This window comes from Ornithodoros turicata, chromosome 6 (genome assembly GCF_037126465.1).
Source record: "Ornithodoros turicata isolate Travis chromosome 6, ASM3712646v1, whole genome shotgun sequence".
Lineage (NCBI taxonomy): Eukaryota > Metazoa > Arthropoda > Arachnida > Ixodida > Argasidae > Ornithodoros > Ornithodoros turicata.
In genome coordinates this window covers 15,065,298-15,081,542 of record NC_088206.1, presented here as the reverse complement: position 1 = coordinate 15,081,542, position 16,245 = coordinate 15,065,298, and the positions used below count along the sequence as shown (strand labels likewise).

Below are 16,245 nucleotides of genomic sequence, written 5' to 3'. Positions count from 1 at the left end.
CTGCGCAGGGGAAAGGGAAAGGAACCACGTGATGACGTGTGTGTCCACTCCCGAAGCAACAATATGGGGGTACTCGTAGACCCACATGAGTCCAAAGCAGCCTTCGGAAAAGTTACTTGAAAAAGTAACTAAGTTAGAAGTACAGTTACGCAGTAATTTATAAAATAGTTATAAGTTACAGCTAAAAGTAGCCTATTATACAGCAGGGATGGGCATAAATACAAAATACTTTGTTGAAATAAGTATTTAAATACTCTGCATAAACACTTTCAATATGAGTATTTAAATACACAATATAAATACAGTATTTAAATACCATAACTACTACCATAAATCCTGTGAGTCATCCAGAATTACAGATATAATAATGATCATAACAACAAATCAGCAAGGAACAACAGCATTTATTTATTTTAATATTACAAGTTTCTCGAAGACTGCATCTTCGAGGCGTCTTCTGTTCGGCCGTAGAATGAGGTTCGCAAAGGAGAACACCTCTCCACGGGTGATGATGAAGAATGTCTCGTATTAAATTTGACGAAGATGCTTCGTACAACAAGGTAGTCGGGTAGTCCCGACCGTTATCCGCAACAACAGTGGAAAACTCGCCATCTAAAATGGTTTATCGCATGTGCTTTCTTTCGAAAACAGGGTGTAATTGCGCGGCTCTCCAAACTCTGCTTTGCCCTTCTTACCGAAAGGTCAAATGCAGGGTATATGAGTCAGTATCTTGCGTATTTAGGAGTATTTATAAAGTATTTAAAAAAATAAATACTGAAAAATTGGTATATAAATATAATTATAAATACATTTTCCGAGTCCGCCTTTAAATACAAAATATAAATACGTATATTTATATTTTAAATACTATTTTACGCACAATGTATTTAAATACTGCCCATCCCTGCTATGCAGTTACCTTCCAAAATGACAAAACAAGAACAGTTCAAAAACTTAATACATTCGTTACCAGTGCAATGCGAACTGGTTGTGTTGGAACAACGAGTCTCTGCAAGTCTGTCTCGCTTTATTCCTGAGCATCCCTTCCACTGCTGAACAGCAGCTCAACTTGGACGGGAGCAACGCTTCTTCCATATCGCACAGTGCCAAATGTGACCTGAGCACCATTTTTGTTTTCGGAGAGAAACGTGGATAATCTCTATATTAAGAGTATCGTTGAATGAGGTAACATTCCCTTGAGTTTGAGGAGTGGCACAAGACAAAACACGAAGTCACTTTCTTCTGTTACCTACACTAGCTTGCTTGCATTCTACTCTGTATAACATCGCATTTTAGGAGTATAGCAATGGTTTAGTTTAGTTCGACTGCATACAAAAAGTCATTCAAAACCTTTCAAAGTCTTTGAGGTAAAATGGGCTCGAAAGAGCCAGTCCCAAAAAGGGATGAGAGAGAAAATTACTGTCTTCGAGCACGGTATAGAGATTTCAGATAGAGCGCCGGAAGCTGTTACATCTTTGTTCATTCTCTCACTACCCATAGCGACCTCTGGCGGCAGGTGCATGCACGAGAGATGGGGAAGTGGTTGCTGAGAGGAAACTTTGCAACTCCAAATCCAGCCATCGAAGGGGAAATGGCGTCGTCGACGTTCGCATTCCGGGACGCGCGATCAAGACTCAGGTATCTTGGCCTGCTCATACACAGTCCCGACGATAGCTACATAGGACGAATGTTCCGCCACATCCGGTACATACGCACTAAAACCTCATGGATCAAAAGAATCAACGAAATAGACCGGATGTACAGCAAGGGAACGACAAGACAGAAAGCCAAAAGCGAAACAGAGTGGGCAAGGATAATCACCAAAGAAATGAACAAGATAGAAGAAGAAAGGTGGCGAACCGCAACGAGTAAAAAGAAGAGCATGGACTTCTACAGTGAAAACAAAGATCAGCGAGCACCAGAAACGTTCTACAGGGGCGACCACAGAAGCGGACTCCTTTTTCAAGCCCGGACTGGATCCCTATTAACTAGACGACGAATACGCGATTTGTTCCACACTGACAGCGCGGAATGCACCATCTGCAACACCGGGGAAGACGAGGACCTCCAACACATACTATTCTCTTGTCCGACACTGGAACAAACAAGACCGAAACCGGAACCAATGTCCTCGCTATTGGGCTTTGGCAGCGACTACTGCACACAGAGCATAGAGCAGACAAAGCGCTACCTGGAAGCCTGGCAAAAAGCGTCGAGAGAAAGTTGACGATATTGTAGTGTTTCTTTCTTCTTTTTTTCAGAGACTTTTCCTGTCTCTACGCCTGTGAAGCTCTTACACGAGCTCTGCCCTGATTCAAAAGGGATAAGGCGACCCTGATCCTGATCCACGATCGGCTATCTCTTGTAACGTATTGATTCTGTGAAAATAGTTACCTTCATGTAATAAATAACAGGACGCAAGCGATTTCGTGTTCTGCAGATAGCGACATTCGATTACGGAGCGTTGGCGAACAAACCAAGACAGAGATAACTTCGCTTGTCACTGTCTCCGTGGAGCCATGAAAATGTTCCCCTTAGGACCCTGTCAAATCTCAGCTGAACAGCGAGATGAAGAAGGGAACACTGTGAGTGTCTTATCGTGGTATCGCATCGCAACCGTTACCGTGAACATAATCTGATGTGGGAATATTGTCTTTATCTCTGCGATGAAACAACCCACAGACAGTGCACGAAATAAGATGCATTGTTGTTGCTTTTATCTGCTAACCCCAGCCATCATCATATATCACATCTTTCGTCGCAGGTGGTCGTGGCAGTGGCGTGCTATTTCCGAGCGATCTGACTGCCATGTGTGGCTGCACTCTGGAGATCGTGCGTCCTGGGACGACTTCACTGACATTTGTCGCAGGTTGACTTCTTTGGAGATAAATGTCAACCGCGTCATATAATCTTTATGTTTTATGTGTGTGCGCAGCATCTCACAATGTACCACAAACTTGATCCTGTAAAGGTTTTTCCACTTGTTACCTCGGGAAGGTTTATGGGGACAATAGGTGTTTGAGAGAATCGTAAGCGCCCTCTATATCGCCCTCAACCAATCAGAGCGCAGCCCGGTGAGTCGGAGGTTGATACGCTCCACGGGAACACGTGTTCCATGATTGGTCGATGGCGTTTTCTTGCAGAGCGATCTGCCTGTCGATGTGGCTGCATGTTGCCCTGAGAGATCGTGCGTCTTGGGCAGACTTGATGGGGAACTATGCCGACGTTTGCGTTGCAGCGTCGGTAGAGATAACTGGAAGAACACCCAGAGAGCGCTGTCCGAACACCTCCCAGCGTCTTCGTGGAATGCGATCATCTACACGGTAGCTGGCGTATCTCATCGATGCGTAGAAACAGCAAAACAAAATGGGTCCCGAAAACAGCAAAACCACAGAATATTTTCGAGCCCATCCCCTATATGGAAACCCTTTGTGAGCTCGATTCGTGAAACTTCATTCCTCTCACTTCATTACATTCACTTTTCGCCGTACTGAAACCGTACCTGTATCAAGGAGAGAGCTACATCGTACGCTATCGCCTTTGCGTACGCAAGGGATAGCGTTGATGGTTCTACGCACCACCATAACAGAAAGAGAGCTTCGCGCGTTGCGCAGAACCACCAACGCTATCTGTTACGCACGCTATCGTCGTACGTAAGGGACAGCGTACGGTACACTAAAACTCTCTATTGTTCGAGTACACATGCAGACCTTCCACATGATAGCCCACAAGCCATTGCTCCCTCGAAACAAAAGTACAAAAGAAAAACACACGCTGTCACCCGAAAGGGGCTTCCTTTGCGACTTTTGCCGGTGGACAGCAGGTATCTTCCCGTTGTTTTGACAGCTGCTCAGCTCACTGCTCGGTAGCAACGTATCTAAGTTTTGTAATCTAACAATTTCTGGCTATGAACCCCCTCGAAAACGGGAGGGGTTTTGTGTCTTTTTGCCCCATGAACGCGACGTACACGCGAACATGCTTCCGCTGTGGTGTCAACAAGCGCGCGGCGCCCATTCTGCACAGACCTTCGACGCTGGGATCTCTATCCAAAGGTGGTAGGGATACGTTCACTCCAAATGCCCGCCACTTTATTTATTTCACTCACCTTGGTTCGTCATTCTCGAAGCAAGAAGCCCCGTAATTTCTTGAACACACAGCGTGACAGTTACCTGGTCACACAATGAATAATCCACTGATCTCGATTGTAAAAGGCTGGATCGCGGATAGGGAGCGCGATCGTGCGGCAACCGGCCGCCATCTTACTGTACCCAAAACAGTCGCCGCAGCGATCATGGCAACTTCTTGCAATTACGGTCGTACCAACCGTACCGGCAATGATACCGGGCCGAAATTTCTACAGGTGAGTCATTCTTTATCAAGGAATAAATAGGCGTCCATTCTGTACATTTATTTGACAATTATGAAGTGTTTTTTTGTCCAAAACCAGCACTGGGTGCAAGGTGTTTGATCGCTCTTCCGAGGTTCAATCGAACCCACTTGCATTTTACCCGCCGGCAAATACAGTTTGAGTGCATAACATGCTGGAGAGAACATGTTACACTACACTGATAGTGGTGTCATCAATATGTGCGAGCACTCGAGCGCTTTTCTGCATGCATTGCTAGCACTGTACCAAGTGTTCTCTACGGAAGCAAGTGCACAGTCATTTCTTTGAACCACCTTCGCGTATAAGTTCAGTATTACGTCATAATAAGACCAAGATAGTCACCCTTTTTCTTGTATTGGTATTATTTTGTGCCTTGGTTTGATTTGTGACAAAGAATCCTACGTAACGGTGGTGTGGTGTGACTTGGATACCGCCTTTGTATCTGCGCTATGTTGTCAGCTTGTTGCGATAATAATAATTTGTATCTTGTCGTGTTATTTGCAGCAGTGTGGTCCCTCAATACAGGTTTCCTCACGGGGGCTACCCAGAGGATCGTCTGTGTCATCGAGCATCACCTGTGTCATCGTCTGATGCGATCGAGCTTACAGATAAGTATCATGTTCCTCATTCACGGGTTCCTACTGTACGAGGAGGAACCACCCCAGTGCACGCACTGTGGTGAGCCTCTCTCAATTTTGTACATTCTCTTTACATGTTCACATCATGGAACACATCACTTCAAAGAGCTTTATATACACCTTAGACCCCTTCACCCAGCATTGTGTCTTAGTGATGAAGCTATAATTTCTTTTACAACAGCGTTTAAACGTTGAAATTTTTAAGATATCAAGATTGTAAACCCTGTTTTAAACTGATGTGTTAAACATTTATGCGATGCTTTTACTAAACATATTTATTTTTAACTAGTTGCAACCTAACAAATGTTCTCTCCTTCACAGCTGCCTCGACATACGCAAGAAATGGGTGCAAAACCTGAGCAGTGCCCACAAACTTCGATCACTGCAGCACCTCCAAAAAGTAAAAGCATATGTGTCACATGAGATTTTTAAAGGTATTCATAGCAGTGATGGCCAGTAGTTAACCACTTAAACTACCTGATTGTAGTTAAAAAGTAGTTATCAACTACTTGCAGAAATGTAGTGTGCAACTACTAGTTAAACTACTATTTCGAGTAGTTGGCTACAGTAGTTAGGTTACTGCAGGCGCCAACTACTTCCGATTTTGCCGCAAGCTTTACGGCATGGCTGTGCTTCCGATTTTTACCTTGAGCTACTTGTTTGATGAGAACGGAGGTGCAGAGCAATTGTGCCGTGCTTGTGTACTAAATCTTCACTTCTATATCACTGCTTGTGATTTATATTTAGGGGTCTTAGAACGCTATTGAATGGGATTGGTGTTGATGGACAACATTAAGTAGTTATAGATGTAGTTAAACTACACTGCAGTAGTTAAAGAAGTAGTTTTAACTACCCTGCCTGAAAAGTAGTTGAACTACTAGTTAAACTACTCCATTGCAAAGTAGTTAGTAGTTATAGTAGAAGTACTTAGTGGCCATCACTGATTCATAGTATATAATACCTTGTATTAACTGTTGTAGATCTAACCCACCTCTACAGTGTACACCCTCAGGAATTAAAACTCGTTGCGGAACTGTGGTCATTGTTTCAGTTACTAGGCATGCACATATATGCTATAAGAAGAAAATTATTTCTTGAGAATGCACTACTGTTGATCAAACTCATGCAGCTGTAGGTTTACCTTCGGCCTCTTGGAACTCTCTGTAGTTGCCTTAGCTGCAGGAGGAGTGTCCTCCAGCATGTAAACTACTTGCAAAAATATTGACGTATTTAAGGTTATGACACAGTTTGAAGGGTTTCAATTCAGGAAATTTGCAGTGGCAGGGCCTGCCAGAGTGAAACCTACTGAATATTTATGGTGTCGAAGGGGCGGTTCCTTCAGGACAGGAATATCTTGGATGGGAGCAAAAAGCTTGAAATTAACAAAGTGTTGTTTGCATTACGCAATTTGTAATACACTGAACACATAGGCAGCAAAACAAAAATTTAAAATTCAGCATGTATGAAAATTGGGTGCAACAAATTTACATAGTGTACCTGTACGTTGTCATTTCTGTGATATATATTGTCATTGCAGGGAGGTCACAAAACAATAAATGTATTGTTTTGTCACTTCCCTGCGCATTCATTGTATCTTGAAATGTGTATATGCCAGAATAAATGTTGAACTTGAAAAATGTATATTTTCTTTATTCATAGAGCATAACATCACTTATCTTTACAAAAGCATATCGTGTTAATCTTTGTCACTCAGAATGCACAACCAAGAAAGCCATCTTCCACTAAACATCACGTTTGACAAGATTCAGTTGGTATCATTTCATACACAGGGAACACCAGGGCTCCAGTTTCAAGCTCCAAATCGTCATGTTGCAGTTGGGAAACCGTACATGTGTAGTGCAAGAGAGCCCTCGCACATGAAAATGTAAGATGGGAGTCACTGTTAATGCAAAGTGACTCCTATGAGAGAGACAGACGCTGAAGAAAAGTGTGCAAACTGCGGAAAGTGCCATAGAGGGTTTTCAGAAATCGTGCCTGGTTTCACAGCAGTGCTACCACATTCCCTTTTAGATGACGATGATAATGATTGGAGTTTCAGATGTGCAGCTGCATTTTTTGCAACGTGCTCCACATAACTAGCATGACAAAGTCAGCAGTGGATGGCAGGCCCCCATCCTTACGCAGCTTTGTTCACGCTGCAGTTCTATTCACCAAAAGCATGTGAGTACGCGAGAAGGACATTCAATTTCACCTGCAAATAATCAGAGCAAATGAAGGAAGAAGAAAAAAGAAGTGCTGTACTTCAAAAGGAGATAAGTCTTGTGTCTCAAGGAGGTGTTACCACTTACTAAATAACTTTATTAAGTTTACATCAACACCTAGATTAACTGGCCTAAGCGTAATCTAATTGCGTGCAGTAATTGTTTGGGATGCTTCGGTGTGTTCATATTTGCGAGGCATTACATCGAAGACACCACTGTCGTTCACTAAAAGACCCTTTCTTGCTTGATATCAATCAAATTAAACGCATACGCCTGTTTGAAACAACGGCTGTGATTCTACGGAGCGATTTCTTTCTACCATGCGGGTATCCCTTCTGGGACCGTTCTTTGTGGAACAATTTTTGTCCAGAACGCAGCACGGGATATTATATACATGGTTGTTGTTAACCTCACATCGTTTCTTATTGAAATATTGGCTGGGAAACGCGCTGTAGTACAATTCCCAGCGCTGCACTGCAGTGACGGTCTAGTTTCGGAATGCAAAACATAACGTTATCAAGAATCGAAATGCAGGGCACCTGCGAAACACTGTTAGGATACATCAGTATACTGGCACCTTACAAAATCGCGTGACGACAAACAATGATCAACACCTGTAGCGCAATAAATACTCACAATCTCTGTTGCCTCCCATTGTTTCCAATGGGCACACGCAGCGTTTTAGGGCCCACCAACATGGCGGCCCGAATGCGTGCCTCTCTCCCACGAGCCCCTCTCCCATACGCGATCCAGCCTTTATACATAGAGATCAGTGGAATAATCATACGCAAGCAGAGGACAGTGTTGTGAGGCTGTAATCATTTATTTCGCTATAGGTATGAGCGGATTGTATGACGTCGAAGGAACAAGCATCAATTCGTAGGTTTTTACAGAGGGCGGTGCATTTCCTTATCTCTGCTTCACTTTCTTTTCTTTTTTTTTTTCCCCGATGTGAGCGGTATAATTAATTATCGACATCGTAAATCACGGGGACCTACGCGGATTGAAACTCACGCGCAAACTGAAGCATGCGCATGCGCAACGTCAGTGTGACGATATGTGGCAGTCCCTGCTCGGTTTACTATTGGCGTTATTTTCACATGACCTCAACCCTGACCCTGCAGCACGAGTGCTGCACTGGACTATCGGTATTATCCTTTCCGTTCAGAAAGCTATACGGAAGCTACACGAAGCCGGAGACGTTGCTCGTACTCCCGATAGCATAGTCCTGGAAGTCTTCACGTGGATCTGCCTTCAGGTGGTTGGTCCATCACGTCCTTCTGTACATTATCGTTAGTTCCTAACTAGGAACTAAGGAAAAGGAAGGAGGACACACCGAAGTCACATCACGGGACGAAGAGGCTCCAGAACCACCTCTAAGATACTCTTTTAGGGTTTTCGCTGCACAATAAAGCCGCATGTACAGGTGCTTGGCTTTCCCTGTTCTTCCAAAACAAATGAGGACGACTTTGGTGAATGAACTTAAACAGTTTCACTCGGTATTCAACGAGCACTATCTAGACTGGAGCACGGCCCTGTCTACAGTGCACTGGCCTCCCTGGTCCAGTTAGTAACACGTCCCCTTACTGGCCGCGAGGCTGCGGATGCGAACAGAGGGTGCCAGTCGTTCCGAAGGACGTCGATATCTCAGCGCACGTTCAAATATGGTAATCTAGCACGCCATAGATGAACGGTAAAAAAAAAAAAAAAAAAGAAAGAAGAAGAAACAAAAGCGCTCAAATGGCGGATAGACTGACAAGAGGACTTGAAATTGAAAACGAAAAAGAATGCCATGTTCCGGGGATCTTGCACCCCCCCCCCCCCCCCCAAATTGCCTGCCAGAAAGGCCAAAAAAGCCGGAAAGCTGCAAATATGGGTGTTACCTCCCCCTCTATGGGAAAGCCCCCTAGACGAAAATCCTGGGAATATCCCTGCCATGCACCTACATGGCCCTCGCAGTAAGTCCAGGCGACACAGTTTGCTAAAATTCGCTGTATCTGGGAGCTCCTGCATGCAAATAACTGCCCAGTTTTGTGTGGGTCCCCTTCCAGATCCCGTGAACAGCGCGAAAAGCGCTTTTTTCGCGCGTTTACGGTCGGGTAGTCCGGCAACGTTGTGAATCCAAATCCGAAGCCGAGTCTAGACATCAGCTGACAAATGAATTTTCGGCAGTCATCTGCGAGAATTCGCTCACGAATAACCTTGACGATTTTACTGCCAAAACCCATGTCATTGCTCACAGTTTCGTGTGTTACTCAACCCAATATACTTCGAAGTCATCTCCAAGTTCGTCTCTTCCAGTATGTGCCGAAACACAAACCGTGCTCGAAAGAAGACATCGAGAAGCTCCAAGACTTCGTCTCCCGTAAGAAAAACCTCCTCGTCCTAACAGGAGCTGGCATTTCTACGGAGAGTAACATACCGGATTACAGGTCTGAAGGTGTGGGACTGTACTCTCGCAACACGTACCGACCGGTTTCGTACAAAACTTTCACAACGAGCGCCAAAGCGCGACAACGGTATTGGGCAAGAAACTTTGTCGGATGGCCACGGTTTAGTGCTGCTGAGCCCAACATCACCCATCGGACCCTAGCCGAATGGGAGAAAAACGGACGAATAAGCCTTCTGGTGACGCAGAACGTTGACGGACTCCACCGTAAAGCAGGATCCAAGCTCCTCACGGAACTGCATGGCACAAGCTTTGTCGTCAAGTGTTTGTCTTGCAGTGTAACGATGTCCAGACACGAATTCCAGAAAATTTTGCACAAAATGAACCCATATCTTGATCTAGAGGTCGCAGAAATTCGACCAGATGGTGATGTGCACTTGGATGGAAAGCTGGTTGATAACTTTAGCTATCCGGACTGTCAATGTGGAGGAATTTTGAAGCCGGACGTTGTGTTCTTCGGCGATAATGTCCCTCTAGAACGAGTCCGTTACGTTTACGACAAGTTGGACGAGAGTGACGGGTTACTAATTTTAGGCAGTTCTCTCGAAGTGTATTCGGCGTATCGGTTTCCCCTGAAAGCGGTTGAAATAGCGAAGCCCACGATGATAGTCAATATCGGACCAACGCGAGCGGACAGATTGCCGGGTGTGACCAATATATCGGCTCGCTGTGGAGAAATATTGCCCGACGTAATATTATGATGATATAGAAGTTGCTCATTCATTGTCTTTGTTGAAGTCTTTGAATGACATAATTTATTGCAAACTGCAAGACTTCGGGTGAATAAACATTGAACTTTCTGCATTCTGTTTATCGAGAATACCAAGCACGCGGGGAGGGGGGGGGCAAAAATTGGGAAATGGCACCCCCTTGTAGGGAGCAGGCGCGGATCTAGGAGGGGGGGGGGGGGGGTCCGGACCCCCCCTCAATTCCAGACTTAAACATAGGGTTAAATGGACCAATCCCAGCATGCATTTGGCACTTGTCCTATAGCGGACCCCCCCCCCACACACACACACACACACACTCGGAAAAAACCTAGATTCGCCCCTGGTAGGGAGTGCACAGGTAAAAATGTTACGGGGTGTCGCCAATACTTCGCGGGGGGATGTCCGGATGAAACAGTGTGTTCAACAACTTCGTCCGAAAGGCAGAGACAACGATTTTGACACCGAGAAATATGAAGTTGTAACAAAAAATCAAAATGAAAAAATACTGCGAGCTTGCCAGGATTCGAACCTGGAATCTTCTGATCCGTAGTCAGACGCGTTATCCGTTGCGCCACAAGCCCACGACGTTAAAGTGCATCAAATAGGAGTTTTGTAGCTTTTTCCATTTTGTTTTCTTTCTATCTTGTGGCCAGAACTAGCCCGCCATAGCCAGAACACGACCTACTAGATTATATAATCTAGTAGGTCGTGGGCAGGACCGTGCACCGGGCAGGTAGCACCGTGGGCACGGTGGTCGGAACAGCGCTAGCTCGAAGCGCAGAGCTTTCGCCCTTCGCGAATCACAGATCCATATTCTCAACCACGCAACTTCTCCATGGGTAGGATGAGAAATTCACTGGATCTCCTGCCCCGTGTTTTCAGACTGCCGAGGCAGCCCCTCCCCCTCTGAGAGCCGCAAGTAAATTTGGCCGCTTAAAATCTCGCTTAAAAATTTACCGTTCCCGCATTCGCCCATCGGGAACACTCTCCAGTGGCAGGTGAATTGGAACTTCAAGAAGCTAATGATGTGTCTCTTTCAATTTTGCCACCTGCACACTTGCCACACTTTTAATCCCCGACAAAGGATTTGTTCAATCACCCGTGGTGAATGGTTAAGAGAAAGTAAGAAAACAGTGAAACTTTTCGCGGTGGTGGTGTTAACATCAAAATGGGTATACGGCACCTCTGTACCACTGGCCTGTGCACACTCAACATCGAAACAAGCCATGCCAGCACTGCCCTCCTTAACCACCACCACCACATGCTTTCCAAACGGGAGTGCCACACCCTCTCTAAAAAAAAAGAAGAAAAAAAAAGAAATAAAAAAAGGCAGCCAGTGGTATACCAACAGCTACTGTAGCAAGTAAGCGTGCGTTGATGCCAAGCTGTAAATGCCGCTCATGGCTCAATTACTGAATGCTGTCCTTTACAGCATCAGGAAATTGTCTTGACTGTCCAAACATCCATCTAAATAGGGTTGCCTCATGCTCCTACGTGCGGACGCACTTGCCACCTGCTCAAACCCTCAGACTCGATGCCATCTCATTTCACTGATGCCAAGCTTGTCAACGGCATAAAGCTGATGTGAGGAGAGTTGAGCTGATGTGAGACCACCAACACCTGGTGTTCCACTGTTGGCAGTGAATCCCTTCGCTGAGCCCAGTTATCTCTTTGAGCTTCAAAGTGGTGTTCACTCATGAACGAATTCCACCCTGAATCACTGTCATTCATGCTCATTCACTCATTTGTTCACATTCACTCACTCTGTGCTCATGGATGAATGCGAGTCGCTCATGCTCAGTTCACAGTGTGCGAGTGGCACTCAAGTTCACCCCCCAGTTTGAGCATCATTTCAGCTCACTTATGCACAGCTCACTGGCCACTTGGGTCAGTTCTGTCGCTGGCAACTTATCCCACCCCCCTCACCCTTTACGTTTCCCAACCCTAACATGTCCGGCGTTAATTCCAGGTCGTGCTGTGTCATCTAGTTCTGTACGCTCGGTTTTCAACGATGAATAGTACAGTGTATAGTTCATTTACGGGGGAAAACGTATGAGTTGAATACACATGTCAATGTGGAAAAAAAAAAAAAGTTCAACTTTCACACAGCACAATCTGGCCTAGGAGCCCTTCATATGGAAGCCTGCTCGTTGCTACCTTTGTTCTCATAGAGCTGTTCAAACTCAAACTGTGTATAAACTTAAAAATGCTGATTGCACTCAGGTTGATTGACCCGTATAACACAAATCTTTATTGTCACCCGTTGCACCCTCGTGAGCAATCTCCACAAATCCCTCTAATGATTGGAAGTCAGCAAGATATATGTATCACAGCAGAACACTTTCCGAAATGTAAAAAACGCCTCTGTACATAAAAATATGAATGTAAGAATCTCTTCCGAAAATAGTTTATAACAAACATCCATATTTGGTGGTAACAGATTGCCTTGTGCTAACGCAAGACTCACACCGTAGCAGTGAAATTCCAACGCAACATGCCATCCCTTAAGGCACTGATTGTGGTGCATGATGTGCCTGCACCTTTCCTCTTCTCTGGCTGACATATTTTAAAGTGCTAAAAAACGTGCCGAGGTAAATTATCAATGAATGGCGCCGCAGGATGTACACCGCTGGACCCGCAGTGCATGGCAGCAGAGAAGTCCTAGGGGGAAGCAACAAACAGCCAGGAAGACACCGAGGTAGGTGTATTCGTCTTCCAAGATTCCAACCTTGAATTGTAACACAAACGAAAAGAAAAACAACAATGATCAAGCATGCCCCAGGTCATTCATATAAGAGTTTTGCCCAAATTATAAAGATGATGCTACTCCACAATTTTCGATTTCGAGGAGCCACCATTTGGTTAAACAATCAACCTGTACGCTCATTCATTACATTAAAGTCACTATTGGCAGTCCAGTACCCATTTGTGTACAGACAGCAACAATAGATACATTATGACCATGTTTTCTTGTGGTTTATAACCAGTGATGGCCACTAACTACTTCTACAGTAGTTTAACTATAACTACTAACTACTTTGTGATTGAGTAGCTTAACTAGTAGTTCAACTAGTTTTCTGGGGTTTAAAACTACTTTTTTAACTGCTGCAATGTAGTTTAACTACATCTATAACTACTTAATGTTGTGCACGAAAACAATCCCTTGTAGTGTTCTTGGACACCTAAATATGAATCACAAGCAATAATAAACTTGGGCTCAAGCCATTGCTACGATCGTCAAATACAAAGCTTGTGGCGAGATTCTTTCCGTGCCTACGCGATAAACTAAGTTGCAGAATTATTTCACAGCAAATGAGGCTTCACTAGACAAGCATTAAAAGTGAAGAGTTAGTACACATGCACGACACAATTGCTCTGCACCTCCGTTCTCATCAAACAAGTAGCTGAAGGTAAAAGTCGGAAGCGCAATCGTGCCATAAAGCTTGCGGCACAATCGGAAGTAGTTGGTGCCTTCAGTAACCTAACTACTGTAGTTAACTACTTAAAGTAGTAGTTTGACTACTAGTTGCCACTACATTTCTGCAAGTAGTTGATAACTACTTTTTAACTACAATCAGGTAGTTTAGTAACTACTGGCCATCACTGCTTATAACAGACTAAACTGTTATATTACTCTTTTTGATGTAATACTAAGTGTTTCTTTGTGCTACACTTACGAGGTGCCATGACAGGCGAGGCTACGATGTCACGAAAATGGAAGTTATCTGTAATGCTCGTAATTTCAAAACTATTCAAGATATCAGCGAGGTGGCGTTGTATAGATCACAGATAAAAGTTGCATGTGATGGTGCATGTAGCACTGGCAATGGTGCAAGGGAGGACAGGAGTGTCGTCAATCACCCAACAACCATCGCACGTAGCATGCATACCATGTGTTGCAGCGAAACAAATCACATGTCGAACAATTTGTCTTGACGGGCTGTGACTGTGTATATAACGCGTACATTATCACGCATTTGAAAGCTGCTCAAGAAAGACACGAATTTTCTGACAATGTCCGCATATATGAGACGAAAATAATATCGAAACGAAAAGGAAAAAAAGTGCCATACACTGTTTTTGATCTCTCAGCCCTACTACACTGTTGGCACTGTTACACCAGCGCAGTGGCCCAACCCCTGCAAGCCTCCTATCCGGACTTCCTATGTCTGCCCACAGAGAGCGACAGACTGAAACATCTCACCACTGCTGTATGACATGCTCATTTACGCTCAGGTTCTGGAACTAATGTGAAAGAGTACAACATGAGGAACGCACCCCACATGAAGGACATGACCCATAGAAGTATACGACGACCTGCGGAGGACTCTGGTAGGTGACAGGAGCACCCTGTGGCAAAGGTGCCTTGGTGACCGACTGGTAGGATGGCGGAAGTCCCACAGGTGGTACTCCATAATACCCAGCCGATGGATCGTTAGGGTATGCTATGTCCAAGAACAAATATAATATAGCGAGTGCTTAGGTAATACAGCCACGCCAAAATGTTCGGCAATACATGCAATTCCTCGTGACAACAACGATAAGAGCACAAGGAGCTAAATATATGACATTGCTTTTGTCTGGCAAAATGTTGCATGTAATATAACACCATGGGCTGCACTGTGTAGTACTAAGTGTGCTCTTAGAAGAACGTTCTGTCAATATTGATATGCTGTCGAAACCTTTCGTGTTGCCTTATGTTTGCCAAAATTTCTGTAGCGTTACTTCTCAGAAACGTACCAGAAATTATGTGACAACGTACCTGGAGGTGCAATCGGTGGCACGTACGGCGGCGGTTTCTCGTTCGGCTTCCACATTTTTACAGGTTTCAAGATCTGCCTGCGTTGAACGTAAGGTAGTCCGTGAACAAGGCCAGCGAGTACTGCCAAAGAAAAACGAACGCAGTGCGTGAATAAAGTTTACCACGACACAAGCTACAATTAAAGGCCACAGACTATACGGGAACGACGTTCAAAGAATCAGAGCAACGATACCGTCGGTAGAAACACCAAACTGCTTTTACGACAAACGAGGACTGACTTTTTCAACGCTCGAAGATACCAAGGTATATCTTACAGATACCGCGAAACAGCTATCGGACGTGCAGTGGTGCAGCCTCTATGTACGTACGTACAACACGATTGTCAAGTCGCTCAAACAGCAAAGGGTTGACCAGTTTTCTGATTGAGAAAACTGATAGAAAATTCGCAGTCGATCGTACGCAATACACGATGACACACCTCACAAAAATGAAACCACTTGCGTATTTGCAGAAGGATATTTACTGCTTTACCCGACGACTTCCGCCCGTTTCCTCTTGTTGAAGATAGTCACATGGCAATGAAGAGATTACAGACACGAAAACAAACGCGAAATTTTGGAAAGTTTCGATTTAAAAATGATTTTTTTTGTCGTTATATTTTAAGAGCAAACAATACGACTACAGCTACAGCTATCGGCGAACATGTTGGCATGTTGGATTTCTTCGTACTTGAAAGTTGTGACGTCATCCAAGCAGTTCCCGGCAGCTGCTTTTTTAAAATTTCATTTCATTTTTGCAAACATTTCATAAATTGAACTCGCATGATTCACAGTGTCTCTTGTACATGGAGGAGGGAATGGGGCTAGTCTTCCGGTTTCGGTTTTACAGTTGCCTCTGCCGGTACCGTGCGTCATGGGCAGACTTCATCAGAAGCTGTTTGACAGTTCTGCTCACAAGATTAATTGAAGCACTCGGTGACAATAGAAATCGAGGAGGGTGGCAAGCATAGGCGTTCAGTTTTCAATTTGCCGGAGGGGGCCGGGGCACAACCCCCCCCCCCCCCTCCCTTCATGCAGG

At 44.7% G+C, this 16,245-nt stretch overlaps 2 protein-coding genes and 1 non-coding gene across 10 annotated transcripts; 1 reads left to right on the top strand and 2 right to left on the bottom strand.

The window, feature by feature from the left end:
- Nucleotides 1-9,378: 9,378 nt before the first annotated feature.
- LOC135397648 (NAD-dependent protein deacylase Sirt4-like) lies at nucleotides 9,379-10,500 on the top strand. Its single transcript, XM_064629259.1, has one exon. It carries the CDS (start codon nucleotides 9,405-9,407, stop codon nucleotides 10,395-10,397), a length of 993 nt encoding a protein of 330 aa, XP_064485329.1. The 5' UTR covers nucleotides 9,379-9,404; the 3' UTR covers nucleotides 10,398-10,500.
- Nucleotides 10,501-10,914: 414 nt separating this feature from the next.
- Nucleotides 10,915-10,987, bottom strand: Trnar-acg (transfer RNA arginine (anticodon ACG)). Its single transcript has one exon. It is a non-coding gene; the product is annotated as a tRNA-Arg (tRNA).
- Nucleotides 10,988-12,634: 1,647 nt separating this feature from the next.
- LOC135399237 (membrane protein BRI3-like) lies at nucleotides 12,635-15,867 on the bottom strand. 8 transcript variants are annotated; one of them, XM_064631042.1, is made up of 4 exons: nucleotides 15,692-15,867; nucleotides 15,169-15,288; nucleotides 14,685-14,851; nucleotides 12,635-13,134 (listed from the first exon to the last, which is right to left on the bottom strand). In XM_064631042.1, the coding sequence occupies exons 2-4, from the start codon at nucleotides 15,221-15,223 to the stop codon at nucleotides 13,006-13,008; spliced, it is 351 nt and encodes a 116-aa protein (XP_064487112.1). In that variant the 5' UTR covers nucleotides 15,224-15,288; nucleotides 15,692-15,867; the 3' UTR covers nucleotides 12,635-13,005. The 8 variants fall into 8 exon arrangements, with proteins under 8 accessions (XP_064487112.1, XP_064487114.1, XP_064487107.1 ...); XM_064631044.1 differs by having other exon boundaries at nucleotides 15,700-15,867; XM_064631037.1 differs by having other exon boundaries at nucleotides 15,647-15,866.
- Nucleotides 15,868-16,245: the final 378 nt, after the last annotated feature.